Below are 20,627 nucleotides of genomic sequence, written 5' to 3'. Positions count from 1 at the left end.
CAAAAATTATGATATTTTGATACAAGCTTTAATCGCGGACTGTACTTTTCTTTCCATCGGCAACTAGTACTAGTCACAAGTACTCATCGAAACAAGTCTAACGAACCCAAATACAATTAGGTTGCGGTGTTTTATCACAGAGTTCCTTTGGCCACCTCCTGTTTCCATCATCAGATCAGCTCGATGGTATTATAATATTAGGTATAATATTATATTGTCATCCAAATTACATATGTATGCAAATTTTCAGTTTTATTGCAGACCGGGAAGTGAGTCAAATTTAATTTCCAAGATTTGACCCGTGAAAACATACATTGCAAGTTTAATAAAAGCTTGTAAAAAAACATATTCACAAGAGAGGTATGGGCATTGTGAATGTCATCTCGCTTTGTGTGGTAGGGCATAGCACAGCGGATGTCATTCCAGATCTAGAGCAGAGCCCAACTGGGGAAGTACCTCCACCTTACAGAAAACCGCAGCCGAATAACACTAGACCCTACTCATTGTGTTGTGTTCCTGCCGCGTGAGTAAGGGGGTTAGGGTCGGCAACGCGCATGTAACTCCTCTGGAGTTGCAGGCGTACATAGGCTACGGATACTGCTTACCGTCAGGCGGGCCGTATGGTTGTTTGCCACCGACGTATGCAACAAATCGCAAGAAATTTTTGAAACAGTGCGGCTATTCATCGATCGATTGAATTAATTACCTAGCCAAGCCAAGGTGAAACCGCTCTCGCTACGACAACAAAACGCTTTGTTGTTGCGTTTCAATCGCTACGGAGCATAAGCGATTTGCATGTTGGCTACGCGGCCAGCTTAGTCGGCTGCATTTTTTTTAATTTGTTGCAAGATACGTCTAGCTTTTAAAGCCCGACAGGTGATTATCGGCAAGAAGCGAGCAGCAGCGTTTTTCGGAGAAAATCATCTCTTAGCAAAACTTCATAGATTTTATCTGCAACTTAGGATACGTAAAAGTGGTAGAGACTAAGCGGGCCCCCAGGCACATTTGTGGTAGTGGTTGGGGAGAAGGAAGGGGGCCCTGACATTCAGGGTGACGCAGGTAGTGTCCGGACACGGCTGTTTCGGACACTACCTGCACAAGATACAGAGGGAACCGGGGCCCCAGTGCAACGAATGTGGCGCAGCGGATGACACGGCCCAGCACACTCTGGAAGAGTGCAATCGCTGGGCCGTGGAAAGAGTGGCCCTTAGGGCGGTGACGGGGGTTGCGGACCTCTCGCTACACAGCATAATTGTGGCGATGCTGGGTAGCGAGAGGAAATGGGAAGCGGTGGCCTCCTTCTGCGAAAAAGTCATGTCGCAGAAGGAGAAGGCGGAGAGGGAGCGAGAAGCATCTGCGAATGCGCCTCCTCTCCGTCGCAGGCGGCAGGGTCGAGGGCGAAGAGCCCATGCTCACCTCGAGCCCTAGTAGGGCCAGCGGGTACTAAACCCGCACTGCACGGCCCCATAGACGTTGTCGGGGGAGGGGGATCAAGCGTTTCTGATCCCCCCCTCCATTATGAGGGTGCCTTGGCGATAAGCCGGGGCTGCCGGAGGGCGCAGTGGTGGAATGTCATCGATCCCAGTGCGCCCTCATAAACGGCAAAGTGGGTGAAACGCCGGAGTGGGTTTAGTGGGTAGGGCCAATTCTCCCCCCCCTCTTGCCAGGAGAGGGGAAAGGAGCGGCGAGTCCCACACACTGTGCGTAAATGCATTCCCACTCCGTCAAAAAAAAAAAAAAAAAAAAAAAAAAAAAAAAAAAAAAAAAAAAAAAAAAAAGGCACATTTGTGGTGCATTGGCTAGCTACAGAGTTAAGCCCTTTAACCACTAAAGACTTCAACTGACGCAAGGTTACAGTCCAATACCAATCCTCGTGCATTCTGACAAGGTTCACGGTCATGATAGCGTATTCCATGTTTGCGGAGGCGCGCACAGACGGCTTCGATGCCGTCTGGCGCAAGAAAACTGCCTCGCTGCTTGACGGGGTGCGCGGGAGTGGCAACAGCATTTTAAGCATGATAGCCAAAAAGTTTGATTGTCCGCTTATGTGCAAAATGAGCCAGAGGATCAAATGACTTTTATTAATAAAGAACTATTTATTGACAATAACAATATACATAATGGATATATACAGATGATTACTATAACTAGCTTATATCTAAAATAGGCCCTTGAGGCATTGTACCAAGGATGCTGGCGGCATTTCCTCGTTGTATCGCAATACTGATACGTTGTGCGAGGAAGCCGCCAGCTCTTCGGTCACCAGTTACGTCAACCAGACGTTTCGCGATTTCTCCAAAAAACTTGTGCGCGCTGGGACCCCATGGACCTAGAGTTTCAACGCCAAAAGGTACAAAATGGTACTCTCTACCGAGGCTCTTATATTTATTACGTTTCAAAATTTCGGCGCTTTCCGCCGCTGCGCCCGCTTTTACATTAGTCCGTTGGAGGTGGGACGGTGCCAGTGTGTCTACGCAGGTAGCATCCCACACTAACATCCGTCCCAAGCTCCAAGTTCCAAAAAGGACAGCAGCGGAGCACATATGTAAATTTAGGGACAAAAAGACAGAATTTCAGAATCACAAGAGCATAATGAGGGCTAATTTCGAGTAAACTATTCGTGTGACTTTTGAATTTAGATATAGAGTTAGAAACATAATCAGGAAAAGATTCTTCAAATATAGGAGAACCCTTTTATTAATTGATTATTAGCGTTAATAAACTAACATATAGATTAAGTTCAAAACTAACAATATGTGGAACATTAATATGTTGTCTGTAATAAATAAATTGATTGATTGATTGATAGTGATAGGCGTGCCGTTAAAGAGACTAGAAATCTGAGGTATAGATATACACCGTGGGCCAATTAAACCCGATAGATTTTAACCATGCATTCCTAAGGTCATAAAGAGCAAAAAATGAGTCATGGGCAAATTTTTTTCTGCGTTTTCTACACACGACACGTTATTTATTTTTACACCTTGGTGAAAAAAAACGTTACAACGAAAAGTAAAGATTTTTTTTATATTTACAGATAAAAATCGCGAGTTTACTTTAAATCTTTAACATCTATCAGTAGGTATGTCTAAACCAAGTCACATAGTAGCAGCGTCACAGCTAAAAAGGGTTTTTCACTAAGTTATGACAGAAACAAATTTTCACGAAAATTTACATTATCTCTAAAACAAGATCGATTTCAGGAAACTTTGGACATTTTAGTCTCTTAATGAGGTCAAGAATACACCTTTCAAATCTGTCGCATTTAATTAGCTTACGGTGTATAATATAAAATGAGGTTTCTCTAACTTACCCGTTTATCCTGGCCATGGTGGCAAGAGGCGCGTTGAGCTTGGCCGTGGCGGCCAAGTTTCTGCAATACAACAGCCACACGCAGTCTAGCTCTGTATACGTGCCGTGAGCGCTCGTTTGCGTCGCCTGCCAAGATAAAGCAATATTTTAATACAATAAATATTTTAATACTAAGAAGTGCCTTTAATATTTGAAGGGTTCCCTCGATTTGTCCAGGATCCCATCATCAAATCTTGACGATGTCAATAGAACCGGCTGTGAAGTAAATTTAATGATTTAAGTCGGTTAAAAGGAGTTGGTACCTCCACAGTTCTACTCACTAAATAATGCTTTCCGAGAGAAAAAGCAAGAGTTAATTTTTATCTAATTATATCTAAATATTAATAAAAGTCGACCGCCTAGCCTAAACTCACAAGAATCACTCTATTGATAGGTGAAAACCACATGAAAATCCATTCAGTAGTTTTTGAGTTTATCATCAACATACATACATACAAACGCGGCGGGGGACTTTGTTTTATAAGTTGTAGTGATTTATATGTTTCTGACCTGCTGACTGCTTAGATGATTTAGCGCATGCGTATTGCCATCGATGTCTCTGGAGAGTTGCTGCTGAATGTTGGTGTTCAGGGCCTCGCGGTTGGATATCTGGCTGAGGACCATTCTGTGAAAAATATTATCAATAATTAGGAATACTCACTCCTAATTGACATATCTACATTGCATCTCGTTTAACTATCGAAGCACACTGTTAGATGTCATATACCCACTAAAGAAAAAGAACGAACGAACGAAGACGAAGGCATTAAGTCCGCCATTAGTACTTTTTAGGGTTCCCTACCCGAAGGGTCAAACGGGACCCTATTACTGAGACTTCACCATCCGTCCGTCCGTCCGTCTGTCACCAGGCTGTATCTCATGAACCGTGATAGCTAGACAGTTGAAATTTTCACAGATATTTCTGTTGCCGCTATAACAAGAAATACTAAAAACAGAATAAAATAAATATTTAAGGGGGGCTCCCATACAACAATTTGCCGTTTTTATAAATGATGGTACGGAAACCTTCGTGCGCGAGTCCGACTCGCACTTGCCCGGTTTTTTTTTGTATTGTGCAATAAAGGTTAAATCATAAATAAATAAAGAAAAAGTGACCAACCCCTAACCACTACAGTGGCTGAAGCCGAAATCAAACCAACGTCTTCAGCTAACGCGGGTAACGCCCTGACCTGGCCGCAATGATAATCGTTTCTAAAAAGGCCAATGAAGATATAGGTAATGGCAGTGTTGGCCGAACGTTAATTGCAATTGACTATTAACCATTACAAATTGAACCGTAAACGGACGGTCACAGTTTACGGTTCAATTTGTAATGGTAATTGTCAATTGAGTTAACGTTTCGGCCAACACTGGATAAAGGATATGCTCACGTGACTTCGTTCGCGTCAGTAAACCCGGCACATATTTTTTAGGGTTCCGTAGCCAAATGGCATAAAACGGAACCCTTATAGTTTCGCCATGTCCGTCTGTCTGTCTGTCTGTCTGTCTGTCCGAGGCTTTGCTCCGTGGTCGTTAGTGCTAGAAAGCTAAAATTTGGGATGGATATATAAATAAATAAAGCCGACAAAGTCGTACAATAAAATCTAAAAATTTTTTTTTTTTTAGGGTACCTCCCCTACACGTAAAGTGGGGGTGAAATTTTTTTTTCGCTTCAACCCTAGAGTGTGGGGTATCGTTGGAAAGGTCTTTCAAAACTAATAGGGGTTTTCAAGAAACATTTTTTGATAAAGTGAATATATTCGGAGATAATCGCTCCGAAAGAAAAAAAAAATGTGTCCCCCCCCCTCTAACTTTTGAACCATAGGTCCAAAAAATATGAAAAAAATCGTGAAAGTAGAGTTTAAGAAAGACATTAAATGAAAACTATAGCGGACATGATCAGTTTAGCTGTTTTTGAGTTATCGCAAAAAGTTTTCCCTTCATAGTAAAAAGACTTATTTTAATTAGGTTTAGGTACTGATTATGCAAATTTGCCTATTTGTTTAACTCAGGTGAAAGGTACCGTTTCATCCCTTGGTTAACAATTTACTATACTTTAAGCTCCAGTTTAGCTTATTGTGACGGAAGAGTAACTACGGAACCCTACACTGAGCGTGGCCCGACATGCTCTTGGCCGGTTATTTACTTTTTCTATGCAGCCATGAGCTTACTTGGTGTTCTTATATGCTCGTCCAAGATGAATGGCGGCACGGGCCGTGCTCATGCCGACCTCCAGAACGTTTTCCAGCAAATTCTTGCCGATGTCGAACTCGTCCACGCTTTCTTGCCGAAGATTCTGCCGTTTTCTGGAATGAAATATAAAATTTTAGGAGGGATTTTAGTTTAAGATGATTTTACAGTTTAACTCACGTGTCTTAGTCATTCGCGACATATTTCGGACAGCCGTAATGCAAATTAGCCTAATGTGAAGTGAAGTAGTATATCTCATGACAGTTTTCGATTATTGCAAACCTTTACGGTGGGGTTTTAGTTGCTTAGAAAAACAATGGAAAAAGAATTGAGACTTTCAGTTCGTAATTTTATCCTTCTTTTATATGGATTTACTGATACAGTTTATCAAATAGATATTTAGGTAGGTAAATCCTTTTACGCATTTGATAGGTTGTCTTTAAAGCAAACCCTTTTTATAAGGTAAAAAGCTAACTTTTTATAACGCAAAAAAGGCGAACTTGATGCCATATATTTTGTTATGAGCACGGATATTTGTTCCTGAGTCATGGGTGTTTTCTATGTATTTAAGTATTTATAAATATTTATATATTATATATATCGTTGTGTAAGTACCCTCAACACAAGCCTTATTGAGCTTACTGTGGGACTTAGTCAATTTGTGTAATAATGTCCTATAATAATATTTATTTATTTATTTATTTATCTGGCGCTCTTCAGCAGCTGTTTTTCTAATAGGCGCATTCCGATATCCAATATCCGAAATGCACTTCCGATTATTTCAGTCATGTCGGAGTCCCTCCTAATAGTATTTGTTTGTGTGCGTATGTGTAGGCATAATGTTTGTTGTAGTGTACGTAACCACTAAAGACCGACCTGACTATACGCGGATGTAGGATACGAAAACGTTTTTTTAGGATATTAGTGGATTTATAAAACTTACGAAAATGCGGCAGTGTTGTAGATCTCATTCTGCTTGGACTCCACTTTGCTGGGGTCCAGGAACAGTGCGTTGAACGCAAACACATCCGGGTCCTTTAGCATCTTATTTCGGACTCCTTCCTGTGATAACAATTATATATTAAATACCTCAGGCTTGCTTTATGATATTTCATTAAAAATCTGGAGTTTATTCCTATGAATTTTTGATTCCAATCATGCTGTATAGCAAGCTTAAAATTGTATATAAATTTTTATTTGTGCAACTAGAGAGCAAAGTAAGTTTTGCTGCGAGTGCTGATGTCGAGTCCTGAGCGAGCGACATATTTTATAATTTCCACTCACACTCTTATTTCTACTCCCATTCCAACTCCCAGCTACAGTCCTGGACCAAATCCAACTGCTGCTATGGCGACCACGCCGTGCCAGTTCTAGTCGAAGTCCGGTCAAAGACAGATACGATACAAAAACCACTATTAAAATTATTAATTTTATTTTGTCTCATGTTCGTTCGCAACAAAATCATACAGTTGGAATAAAGCTACATGTATATAACTAGGTGTATTAATGCTTACCTGATTCTCCCACGCCATCAATTGAATATTATGCAGCAGCATCACATCCAGCGTCAGAATCCCAAACGAGAGCAAATCCGTGCTGTTGCTCGAAATAATCTTCCTACTATGATTCGTACTAGTGTAATTATCACCAAAGTATATGTCCTTCAGTTTATTCATCACTATGCTTACATTCCCTTCTATTAAACTCTCGTTCAGAGCTTTTAAAAGTTGTCCAAAATCATTACCAGTCTTAATTTTCTTTGAATAATTACCAGCAACTTCAAAGTCAGGATCTGAAACTATCCAATCGTGTAGCTCTTGAACTTTTTCTATTAAATAACTGGTCATTGTATTGCTTTGCATATAATCGTCATATAGATTCTCGTCATTGTAATATTCTTCATAGAAATCATTTTCGTCTTTCTTCAAAACTGCTACATAGCCATCTGGAAGTTTGATATCTTGTTTATTAATGAATACATCAGGTAAAGTAGGTTTAAAGTCAGGTATATCCTTATTTTCTGTGACTGCAACTTCTGTTGCGTCTGGCATTTTTGCGCGATCTTTCTTTTCAATTTTTCGTTCAGCGTGGTGTATAATATCATGCACTGGATGCATTTGAGGTTTTGTTAGGAGACTATGGTTTTTTTTCTTATCTCTATTCGCAACTATGTTTTTGAATATGGATAACTTTTCTAGGATCGGGAATTGGATATCATTTTCTAGTTCTTCTGAACTGTCGTTGTCAATGTTGGACAGGTCTGATTCGATAGTTGATGGTAGCTTTCTCGGCTGGAGGATTGGTTGAGAATATATTGGTTCCTGTAAAAATTAAAGGCAAATATAACCATAACATTCTGTGTGAGTTAGTAGCAAGGATAATTATATATTTGATAGATACTTAACAAAAGTTATTTGTTAGGAGAAGCCATGTAACCATGTTGCGAGGGTTTCAAGGCACGAGGGTAAATCAAACTTTGCTACCGAGTGAAACAATATATGTTTCACCATACCAACGTGAGGAAAATACTAACTCTAAAACACTACAAATCAAATTCAAATGAACGTTATATTTATCATTCAAAATCATCACGTATTTATATAATAGTCATTTCTACCAGCCAAAATGAGAATCAAATTACTTTGCCTCTCTTGTGATCTCTCTTGTGATGAAATCTGCAACTATTGCTTGACAAGAGACCCTTCCCTTGAGTTGAGTTGAGTCTATTCGATTAAAATGTAGAGCGTAGCGTCATATCAAAAGACTCAAAGTGCAAAATTCTTCTTATTATATTCTATATATTCTCAGCATAGATCTTGTGAATAAAAAATACAGTTCTTGTTAATTTTTGAAAAAAAAAAATCTGCAACTATTGCTTGACAGACCCTTTCTTTCGAGTTGAGTATAGTCTATCCGATTAAAATATAGAGCGTAGCGTCATCTTAAAAGGCTCAAGGTGCAAAATTCTTTGGTCTCTTGTTGCGCATACATCTTTTCACCTCAGCATAGATATAGTGAATAAATACGAGAGGTAAATTAAGGAATTCCATTATAAAATAAATTATCACCGTAACTTTTAAAATGTATTAAAATCCTCAATGATTATAACAAGCCGCGTAAGCAACAAGTGACTTTCTTACTCAGTGCGTGCAGTGTGCAAAATACTCTTTTAAAAGTGGGTACTTTTAGTAACTGTTAAAGTGAAAATTTGTATCATTAGAAGTGTGTTAAAAGTTACCATTTACCAAACCTCTTATTCAGAAGTAAGATATAATTAAAGTACCCGCTAATGGTCACTCGTTTCATGTTTAAGTAATTATAAAAACTAAACGGATAATTTTCGTTTATTTAAGTAAGTAGTTTAACGACAGTTAAAAGTGAGTCGCTTGACTTGAACTTGCCTTCAAAAACATTAACCTTATTTTAAGAAAGATTAGAAATATAATAAGTAATTAATGTCCCATTCACAGTAATAGTTTTATAAAAATATTTTTATGTAATGTTAACCTAAGTTCTAGTTATTGTATTTATGAATATGTATGTGTATTGTATAAATGAAATGTTGCATGAGCATTTGACGCTTTGAGAAAAAAAACATTTAAAACAATTTACATTTAGATTTTAGATTTAGATTTAGATTTAGATTTACAGTTTTGAGCATCAGGCGGGTATGCTTGTTTGCCACCGACGTGGAATTAATATATATATATAGCTAAAATGTAGTAACAGTTCCTTTATTTTTATCGTTTTTTCAATACTTAGAAATGTTCAAACTTAACGTTACTGTTTTGTATTTTACTGTTTTTTCTTTCAAAAATTTGTTGATATTGTGTAAAGCAGTTAATCTTAATGAAAATCACTTTAATGTGTGCTCGATAGATCATAATTTTTTCATAAGAATGAGTCACACTAATATATTTTTTTTTTTATACCACGACGGTGGCAAACAAGCATACGGCCCGCCTGATGGTAAGCAGTCACCGCAGCCTATGGACGCCTGCAACACCAGAGGCATTACATGCGCGTTGCCGACCCTTTAAAAACCTGATACCCAACGCCCTAACCGCATTTCTGGGCCGAGGTTTCCGACTTTTCATTTTCTATTACGAAGTTGGGCACCAACGGTGAAGTTAGGATTCCGGTTCCTATACCGTCTACTATCCACCTACCGTAGACCAACCCTAATTTGCAATGAAAGGCAACATTGATAAAGCGGTTTGATAATAACCATGATAAGAGCCATACAAAGCCTTGAGAACTTTGATTGCGAGTAAAGATCGAAAGAGCGTAGGCTTTCTACTGTAATAACCGTTTCCTGGGAACTCACCGAAGCAAATACGTCGCCAAATGACGGATTATTACGGTACTATTATGCGTACCATTACGCGTGAGTACCACTTTGTAGGTACCATTATGTATGCTTTGTTTAACAACGCCACGCTTGGATAGGCGATCTTTAGGAAATGATTTATGACTTTGAGCGTGTATTTACTTAGACACCATGGTGTACGAATCAAAATGGTGTGTGTTCTTTCGTAATTCGTTTGCTTATTCAGATCTTGCGTGCTTCTTTGGTTATACAGATTAAATGACGATGCCGATCTTGAACGACAGCGGCGGGCAATAGCGATGAGAAGCAACATGTTGGCACGTCGGTTTGCTCACTGTTCCGACCAAGCCAAAATAACTTTGTCCAAGGCGTACTTTCAGGCGTTCAACACTAGTCAGCTGTGGTACAGTCACATCTGAAAATATCGATACAAAAAATATGCCAAAAATATGTATACATACCCTATCTTAATGTATGGGCAATAAAGTCGTATATACATATTTTTAGCACTTTTTTCGTATCGATATTTTCAGATGTGACCGTACCATTTCACGAAACGATCGTTCAATAGACTTCGAGTACAGTACAACAACGCGTGTCATGTTGGCTACCGTGGCGGTGTAGTCGTCTCGTCTGATATGTTCGGCGAGAACAGCATCTAAATACTCTGTTCTTTTACGCTATAATGCGTTATAAAGCATTGTTAAAGTGTTAAAGTGTATGCAACCTGCTACTGTATGAGCAAGGTTTCCCCGCGGCACGTATTTAATTAGCTTTAAGTTTAATTTTAGTCTAAAGAAATTTAATTGTATATTTGCGATGTAATTATTAATGTAATGGGTTGATACCTGAATAAATAACATTTTTATTTTATTTATACACCACTCGAGAGTCAGTCCAAGTTACTCGTAACTCGGCAAAGACTGTAAGCGGCATAGAGTGAAAGCATCGTCATATACGTCAAATAAGTACGTATGTAAATATTTATAATAGTAGCGCTGCCACTTTGTCGCTAAATAGGTAAAGAGTTAGCATGGTGTCCTACGTAGGCGAACGAGACGCGAACGCGAAGCAATGCGGTGCGGCGCGGAAGAAACAAACCTTTGATACCTATAGAAGTGTCCTACTTGGGCTGAGTGATCGTAACGCGAACGGGAAGCGGCGCGGCGCGGTGCAGCGCGGCGCGGCGCGGTGCATAAACTTAAAAGACAGCCATTCAAAAACGACTAGTATCGTAGCTATACATACCGGAGACTCGTAGACCTGATGCCCATAGCCCCATCGAGTGACAACCACGGTGGCAAGTACCAACACAGCGCACACCGCGAAGCAGGAGGCACTTGCTATAACCCACACCTTCAGCGGCACCTAAGGAAAACAGAAAGTACCTGAGTAAGTTCTACCAAGGTGCAAAACGTGGAATACGTTATTACTAAACTCAAATGGAGTGGAATGTGACATATATGTTGCCAGTTGATGGCAGGTGGACCATAAATGGAATGGTGGCCGCTTTCAGGAATTAATCGACATTCATGCCAATATCATTTCTTCCTATTCGCAATTCTACACAGTCTAAATTCCTCACAGTAAGTATTTAACCACATTCGCTATTGTGCACAGTCATTATTTGTGTACAGTAGCGATTCAGCCTTTTCGCAATTCTGCACAATCTGAATTCTACACAACGGCATTTCACCACAGTCGCTACTGTGCACAGTCATTATTTGTGCACATTAGCGATTCAGCCTTTTCGCAATTCTGCACAATCTGAATTCTACACAACGGCATTTCACCACAGTCGCTACTGTGCACAGTCATTATTTGTGCACATTAGCGATTCTCCCTGTTCGCAATCTCGCACAATCTTAATTCTACGCAATATCATTTTCTCAAGCATGCAATGAAATATTGTCATTCTGTTCGGTATTTTAGGCTTCAAACATTTCGTTTCGGGCGGAGCACATCCAAGAAGCCGGCAATTAAATTAAAGGCCTAGGCCGACTAAGTACTATTTTTTAATTTTCATTTCACAGATATAGGAACACAGCATCATGACATTCAGAAATGAAAAAAATAATTGAAAACAATATTTCTTATTTAATAGTTGTTTTTAATTTCATTGCTAGTTTGAGAGAAGCACTATACATACCTAGGCGTGAAAAAAGGTTGCCTGCCTCATAACTATATGCATTCGGCCGGCAACCCCTTTCATCCCGGCCTCTGTAATAATGTTCTATTAATAGAATTTATACTATATTTTTTAGCTTTTAGTCGTCTTTTCATTATCCTAATAAATAAATAATGATATTATTATCACATGATATTGCGTAGAATTAAGATTGTGCGAGATTGCGAACAGGGAGAATCACTAATGTGCACAAATAATGACTGTGCACAGTAGCGACTGTGGTGAAATGCCGTTGTGTAGAATTCAGATTGTGCAGAATTGCGAAAAGGCTGAATCGCTAATGTGCACAAATAATGACTGTGCACAGTAGCGACTGTGGTGAAATGCCGTTGTGTAGAATTCAGATTGTGCAGAATTGCGAAAAGGCTGAATCGCTACTGTACACAAATAATGACTGTGCACAATAGCGAATGTGGTTAAATACTTACTGTGAGGAATTTAGACTGTGTAGAATTGCGAATAGGAAGAAATGATATTGGCATGAATGTCGATTAATTCGCTTTCAGATGGGAGTGCCTGGCGTCCGTTGGCTCTTGGGGTGGATGACATTCGGAAGATTGTGGGTACTTCTGGACGAGATTAGCTCAGGAGTGGAATAAGTGACGTACTTGAAGAGAGGCTTATGCTTAGGGCTGCCATCTCGAATTTCGCCAAACCCGGACAAAGATTTAAAAAAACCCGGACATTTGGCGTAAATCGCATTTTTTCCCCGGACTAGTCCGAAAATAATATTTTTAAAAAACAAGACCTTTAATTTTTTTACATGTAGTTTTAATGTGCTTCACTGACTACACTTCTTGGCCCCCCCCCCCCCCCCCCCCGGACGGCCTCCAAACTAGGACAAATCCGGGAAAACCAGGACGGATGGCAGCCCTACTTATGCTCAGCAGTGGACAATAAAAGACTGATATGATAAGTTCGTTTGGATCATGCCCAATGCTTGCACATTGACGCAATCAACCACGTTAAATCATAGGACCATGACCAACTGCATGAACCCAACCGACCAACGCATCATCGAAATAGATTATGTTAAGTAGTTTTAGGTATTTATTGTTTTGTTTATATTGTACTAACTTAGATATATAGGTAGATAAATAATAATTGTTGTATGTACTAACACTATATGAGTTTTTAGCTCGAAATAAATGATTTTCATTTCATTTCATAGGGAACGCTGCGACAAGATCGGCTGTAGCATGTAAATATCAACTCACCGAGGTCTTTGTAGGCAGTCTACAAGGGCTCGGTGTTGGCGGTAATGGTCGTCTCGCTCGCTCTATACTCGGCATCGCTCGTCGGTACTCGCTGGGGCAAGATCGGCTGTATTCGGTGGTGGTCGTGGCGCGGCTTGCGCAGGAGGACGCCGAAGGCGGGCGCTTCTCGTATTCGTAGTGGAACATCTTGCTGAAATGATAGATAGATTAAACTTTAATTTGGTTGGTTGCTGCAAAAACACACATAATTTACAACTACATTGACAAGCAGCAAAAACTAAAACACAATGAGGGCTACCGCGTTTAATTTCGCCGCTAGAGGCGCTAGTGTAGATACAAGTCTTTTATAATGTCAAGTGCATAGAATTTTTGGGGGTTGCAAGATTTTTTATCGCGAATTTTCCCTTTGTAACCGACTTCAAAAAAGGAGGTTTTCAATTCGACTGAATTTTTTTTGTATGTATGTTACTCGATATCTCCGAGAATCGTGAACCGATTTTAAATTTCTTTTTTTTATCGAACGGGTATAACTCTGAGATGGTCCCGTTGGCACCAAGTCGGGGTCTGATGATGGGATCTTGGAGAAATCGAGGGAACTCTTCAAATGTTATAGGTACATGTATGGCGCTTGTGGTAATTTCTGAAGTCGGTTTTATTTTTTGTTATAATTCATATAATTGTGGTCAATATTTTTCCACCTTTGATTAATCATGGTAAACATTAGAATTAGTTGAATAAATGTTAGTGGTTTTAAATATTAAGTGCCAATTAAAATATGTACAAAATTAATCAGTTTCAAAAAACGGCAACTTTATCGTTATAATACCTTTGTGTATATTAGAACGTATTGAATGTAAAAAAAAAGTACAGTGAATTTTGAGATCTGTTTTTCTGGACCCACGCCTACAGTGGCGCCAACTGGTGAGCACAAATACGGTAGCCCTCATTAAATGATCAGGAAAATTAAATTAACATGAATAATGTTTTTTTTTTTAAACCACGACGGTGGCAAACAAGCATACGGCCCGCTTGATGGTAAGCAGTCACCGCAGCCTATGGACGCCTACAACTCCGGAGGTGTTACATGCGCGTTGCCGACCCTTCAACCCATTAGAGTCCGTTTCCGCTAACATTGTCCTGACTTGAACAGAATGAAGTGTGAAAGTATGTATGTATGTATGTCACTTTACTGCACATAAACAGGTTAACATAAAACAGTACCCCTAGTGTATATATTTTTGGATACGCAGCATATAGTAGGACGAGAATAATAAATAATAATAAAAGGAAATAAAAAGTAGAAAACCCGTAGTATGAATACGCACACTACAACATATAACTATAACTAGAGCCAATCGCCGATAAGTTTAAAAAAAAAAAAAAAAAAAAAAAAAAACATATATATTATATATATATCGATCCATATATATATATATAAATATAACGTACTCAGTTCTAATATCAGGACTCTAATAACCACAACCTTTGCAACTTCTAACCAATACGACTTAGATAGGTAATCTTAGCCCACTGATTCCATATGAAACAATAACTTAGGTAATTGAAATTAAGCCATAGGTAGGCCTAATAATTGAAAATCATCATCAAAACAACACGACAATTTGTAAGACTACTTATCCAGAAATCTAGACTGCGTCGGTGTCCTACTCTTGCGAACCTAACCATCGTGTTTACCGTTGTCTCATTTACCACAGATTATGTACTGTTACATAACTAAAATTATTACTAACTGTTAGCTACAGACATTTCTGTATTCAACGTTATAGAATTTGCCTCAACATTACACATTAAAAAATATTTATTTTGATGACGATGTTGCAACTATGCTGCCTAGTCTAAATACCTATCCTTTTTGCCAGATATCAAATATAGTTAATATTTCCTCTCACGGACGCTGCGGCTAATAAATGAGCTCCCTGCCGAGGTTTTCCCTAGGGTCTACAGTATGGGGTTCTTCAAAAAAAGAGTGTATGGCAACACGCATGTAACACCTCTCGAGTTGCAGGCGTCGATAGGCTACGGCGGCTGCTTAGCATCAGGCGGGCCATATGCTTCTTTGCAACCGACATGGTATTAAAAAAGGTAAAAAGTGACACTATGCAAATGGTAGTTTACAATTCAATTTCAATTTAAAGGCATTTATTTCATGTAACCAAGACACATTTTATTATTAACACTTACAAACTAAGGGGTTAGTATGTAGGTATAGCAAGATTCAAATTTAAAACAAAATATCACTGACGGGAGAATGCAATCCCCCGCAGTGTGACAAGTAACGACATCAGCGGTGGCATCATGGTTCCATTTTTATCACTTGTCGCTATGCCCGTCACTTTCGCGCTTACATACTTGTTAGAACGTGACAGGCATGGCGACAAATGATAAAGAGCCGACCATCTTAGCCCTACAGACAACCAGTCCGCTATCATTCGCCGGATGATGTTGAGACTGCCGCGTACCCGGCGCACCAGGGATGAACAAATGCTCATTCAATTATTAAGATCTAGGTCATCTAGGTACTACTTTTGAACCTACATACGTTTTCCCATAGACAAGATGAGCATTAGGGCTCAGCAGCGTGTCGGCTCCGTGACGTGTGCGGAGCGTGACGAGCTAAGTGACGTGAGAATGTAGAGGGAAAGAGGCTTCCATGGCATAGGTACTATTTAGTTACGGTAACAATCTTGAGACGTTTAAGAGAAAAATTAGAGTATTGTTGATATTTCACTAACGGCCTCCTAGCATTGACATATATGTCGTCAAGCTCACCATACTTATTAACCTATCGAATGAGCTAATGCTTTTACGGATACTGGAAAGCGATATGTAAACATACTACATACCTATACGAGGCCTGGACGTTAGTGAGATGACGATATGAGTTGTGCTGGTGCCCGACTTTATTACTTGCATGTAAATGAGTTTCACAGGATTATCCACCTGGTTTCTTGAGCTTAATAGTCGCCTCCAAACCTCCCCTTATAGCGACCCCTTTCCTCACACATAGTTTACCTTAAGTTCATATTAGCCTCACTGGATCACTGTTCACTCTGAGTACTGATAACGTTGGTCACAATCTACAAGAGACACATCATTATTCTAATAACACCATAAGAACGTCCTTGACTTGATCTAAAAGCAAATATCACTCCGCCGTAGATTTGTTCGCACACAACCTCCTTTCTCCTACTGTCGTTCTCATCTACCCTCTCAACTTCAGCCAAAAAATCCCAATAACCTAGAAGCGGTTATTTAACTTAAACGTGACTACTAGCGCCATCTACTCCATGACGTTGGCAAATATTAGCCGGTTCGCAATACGTTCGCGACAATATATCTCAGGACGGATTATATCAAATACTCAGGTCTACTGTCCGTTGGAGCTGTGAAAAAATCAAACTTCTAAGCCGACGCAATCAAAAGATACAGCTCGCAAGGGAATTAAAACCTACAGGGTACTTCCCGTGAACTCAGAATCTTGAAATTTGGTACGAAGCAAATTCATATAGCACAGATAAAGGAAAAATTGCGAAAACCGTAAATTTTTTGTTGCATCATATAATAATAATACCTACAGGTTTGTACGGAACCCTCGGTGCGCGAGTCCGACTCGCACTTGGCCGGTTGATGATTGTCTATACATACTAATTTTAAATTCCTATCTAAATGTTTTAAAATAACTTAATTTTTGAATTAATAGATAGTCGTTTTCTTTTCAAAATGTGTTCAGAAAGCTGATAAATACTTATTTTATGGGATTTATGGTATACATCCCATTACTGGTGCCACGTCCATCGTAGGGGTGTTCACTTGACTACCAAGTTGATCGTCAACCAGGGTGAATAGGGATGGCTGGGGTGAATAGGGACAAAATTTAAAATGTGATTTACCTGACATTTTCTTAAAAAATACCCATACAAATGTGTCATTCGATTGAAAGTAATAGTAGATTTTGTATGATAATTTGTGTACCCACACAAATTATCTTAATAACTACCCAGTACTACTTAGAAAATCTTGATAACTACCCAGTTATTAAGATTTTGTCAGGTAAATCACATTTTAAGTTTTGTCCTTATACACTGCAGCCATCCTTATTCAAGTATTCATCCAGGTTGACGGTACCACTTCCATAGTAAATTCCATCCCATTTAAGCAATCTGATCCTATTATTCATCTAGTCTTCCCCGGAACTTTTCGATTGGCATTTATTATCTTTGCTATGGCCCCAGATCAGAAAGAGTTATGCTAAATATAACTACTTACTAAATACATTCCGGTCGAAAAGAACCCAAAATCCTAGATACTGGCAGCGTTGCCGCCTTTGCCGCGTTTCGCGGCATCTGGATTCTGGACCATCGATTTATTTATATACCTACATATTATGATTCCTGTTGCGAGAAGAAAATACTTTAAATACCCAAGTAATTGAAAAGAAATAACACAAGGACAAATACTTAAGTTAGAAAAGCCTTTGTGGTATAAAAGATAATGTTTAAACACGAATCACAATACCTAGTCATAACACGAATAGGAAGCGTAATTAGCACGTTAAGTATGTGGTTATTAAAAATAATGACACCTGAGGATAGATTAATGACATGATTAAGAATATTCACACGACTAACATACCTTTTACTTGTACATAATTATGACTCAGTAGTTAAACATTAAAATTACAGTTATTTTTGTAACAGTTAAGAAAGTATTAACAGCATAGCGGGAGACGTGATATTTTCTCCCTCAAAAATAAGATCCTGTAAACTGGTATAACTGAGGACAAGACTGATTCTGATTCTGATTCTGATTCTGATTCTGATTCTGATTCATCCCCATCTGTCCCTAGCTACCCCAGTTGACGGTGTGTGTTTGGATAATTTTGAAGATTTCCAGCTTTCATCACAGTAGTTCGGAATATTGCCGATCTCCCTGCGCTAGAATGCCAAAGTATCTCGACTGGATGAGGGCTAAAGCTTAATTTCGCCCCTAGGGGCGCTAGTGCAGATGGAAGTCTTTCAAAATGTCAAACGCATAGTATTTTTGGGGGTTACATGTTTTTTTCTCTCCTTGTTCATAATTGTGGTTATTCTTTTTTCTATTTTTGATTATTCACGGTAAACATAACGGTTAACTGGAAGAGATCCCATACAGGGGTAAGTTCGCCTTTGTTGTATTTAATTTACTCTGTAACTGTGTTTTTCGTGTTTTTATTTCTATGTACAATAAAGTATATACATACATACATACATACATACATACATAAGATATAGGTCAATAAATGTAAGTGGTTTGAAACGTGCCAAATAAAATATATGCAAAATTAAACAGGTTTAAATAACGGCATTTTTTTATGTTGAATACTATTGTGTATATTAGAACCCATTTTTTATAATATGCTTATAGCAGAATTTTGTAAGCTGTTTTTCTGGACCACCATCTACAGTGGCGCCATCTGGTGAGCACAAAAACCGTAGCCCTCATTGGGTGCCTTTCATGCCTTGGTTAACACTCTACCATTAGGTATGTATTTATTTTAGTAATTAGTTTTTAGAATATCAATAATGTTGCTATGCCCTGACAGGGTAACCATGCATGCACTTAATACATGTTAAACACCTATGTAACCATGGTTCTGCAATAAACGAAATGAAAATGAAAAATGTACCTATTGTAAACTAGCCAATTATGTACACTTGTCTGTGTGTAAACTAACTGTTCCTAACTAAGCTAATAGTCTCCCGTATCTCAAATCTCTGTGTGGTCTCACAGTTACTACCGTACTATTGTTTACCTACATCAAGGCCAGGTCAGTGGTGGTTAATTCAAGAATGTTACCTATTAATTAAAGTTAATGAATAGCAATTACATCTTATGGTGCGGAATGTCAGAAGTTATTCCTGATAATTTATTTATTTAAACTTTAATGCACAGTAAAAATTATGTCAAAAGCATAGAACGGGCCTACGGGCAATAAGAATGGGGCCAGTACAGCGTTGTCACCCACACGAATTCGAGCCAATCGTGCAGTCTAACGCCACAATGCGATTGGTTGATGAGTTCGCATCACGCGCGCGATTGGTCGCAACTAGTTGCGTTAGACTGCACGATTGGCTCGAATTCGTGAGTCACACAACTGAACTAGCACCATTCTTAGTGCCCGCAAGGCCCGTCCTTAGATATATGTTAATGGTCAAAAGGCGAACTTAATACCAGAAGGCATTCTCTACAAGTTAACTCTCGAGCCGGTGCGGATAATGTTTACAGTACCTACTGAGAAATTTAATTTGTAATAAATTAAAATTAAATGAATATAACCGTATCGCGAGACATTGAAGATCTCGAGTCGCGCCAGTGCCCCCGTCTCGCGTGTCGTTGTCGTCACGTGCCATTTCCCGTGTCCGGGGGCGCTGGCCGGACGTCTTCTTATTTCACCTGCCTAAATAGGTCAGGCGACAACTTACATACCGTTAGAGCAGCATTTCTCTAACTATTGGTCGCCACCCATTGATGGGTCGCTAGCGATATTTGAGTGGGTTCTGAAACGACACGTGCCACTGCCAACCAAAGGGCCAAAGCTTTTGTTTTTAAACCAAGGTGTAGGGTTAATACAGTGACATTTGATAATTTCTTTTACAGCAAAAACTAGTTCTTGGCCGCTAATTGTACCTACTTGAAATGTTTTTGGTAGGATGTATTTTTTCTGAAATAATAACAAATAAGCAAAACAACCCGAACAAATAATACACCATTGAGTAGATAGTTCCTCAACTTACTACTGGGGAATGTGAGTGTTACCAGTGGGGAGAAACTGTAGCGTTCGGGTGTTCTCGGCTCTGTTCGGTTCAGCATTGCTACGTCAATTAACAGGGTCGGCAGAAGTTGACGTTCCTTTGCATGCACAACCACAGATAAGATAATCACTTGAATTTTGACAACCCTAAATCGCCGAAAGGGATAGTGCCATACATTAAAAAGAGATAACATGATTTGTCCCTGAAACGCTGTCAAACTTCGGTTTTGTAGGAAGTTTCTTTTCTGTACGGTAGTACTAGGTATTACTTATTCTGTGACATTAGCATTATTCAAGTTTCAATTGACGATTTTTATCAATAATTGTCATTTTGGCTAGGCCCCCTTGTGTGTGATGGGTTCTCATCTCTTAAAGAAACTGACCAAGATAAATCTGCACAGAATAGCATAAGAATATACAGAGTGTATTTTTGATACCCGCAAACTTAAACGAGATGTACCTATAGGTTTTAATGCTATGAATCGACAATAAAATATTTAGGGACCGTGCGCGTTGGAGGGTCTGCCATCTTGTGGCCTG

General features: G+C 39.2%; 1 protein-coding gene across 1 annotated transcript in view; it reads right to left on the bottom strand.

Annotated features, from left to right (window-relative positions):
- Positions 1 to 20,627, bottom strand: part of LOC133532639 (uncharacterized) — a 31,912-nt gene that overhangs the window by 3,605 nt on the left and 7,680 nt on the right. The window contains exons 2-8 of the mRNA XM_061871397.1: positions 13,277 to 13,466; positions 11,120 to 11,239; positions 7,056 to 7,862; positions 6,485 to 6,603; positions 5,523 to 5,657; positions 3,862 to 3,976; positions 3,314 to 3,438 (exon numbers count right to left, since the gene is read on the bottom strand). Of these exons, the coding sequence (XP_061727381.1) occupies positions 3,314 to 3,438; positions 3,862 to 3,976; positions 5,523 to 5,657; positions 6,485 to 6,603; positions 7,056 to 7,862; positions 11,120 to 11,239; positions 13,277 to 13,462 (1,607 nt within the window). The 5' untranslated portion in view covers positions 13,463 to 13,466. The remainder of the gene's footprint in view (positions 1 to 3,313; positions 3,439 to 3,861; positions 3,977 to 5,522; positions 5,658 to 6,484; positions 6,604 to 7,055; positions 7,863 to 11,119; positions 11,240 to 13,276; positions 13,467 to 20,627) is intronic.

Source organism: Cydia pomonella, chromosome 27 (assembly GCF_033807575.1).
Source record: "Cydia pomonella isolate Wapato2018A chromosome 27, ilCydPomo1, whole genome shotgun sequence".
Lineage (NCBI taxonomy): Eukaryota > Metazoa > Arthropoda > Insecta > Lepidoptera > Tortricidae > Cydia > Cydia pomonella.
The sequence above is the reverse complement of the archived record's forward strand: the minus strand, read 5'-3'. Positions and strand labels throughout refer to the sequence as shown.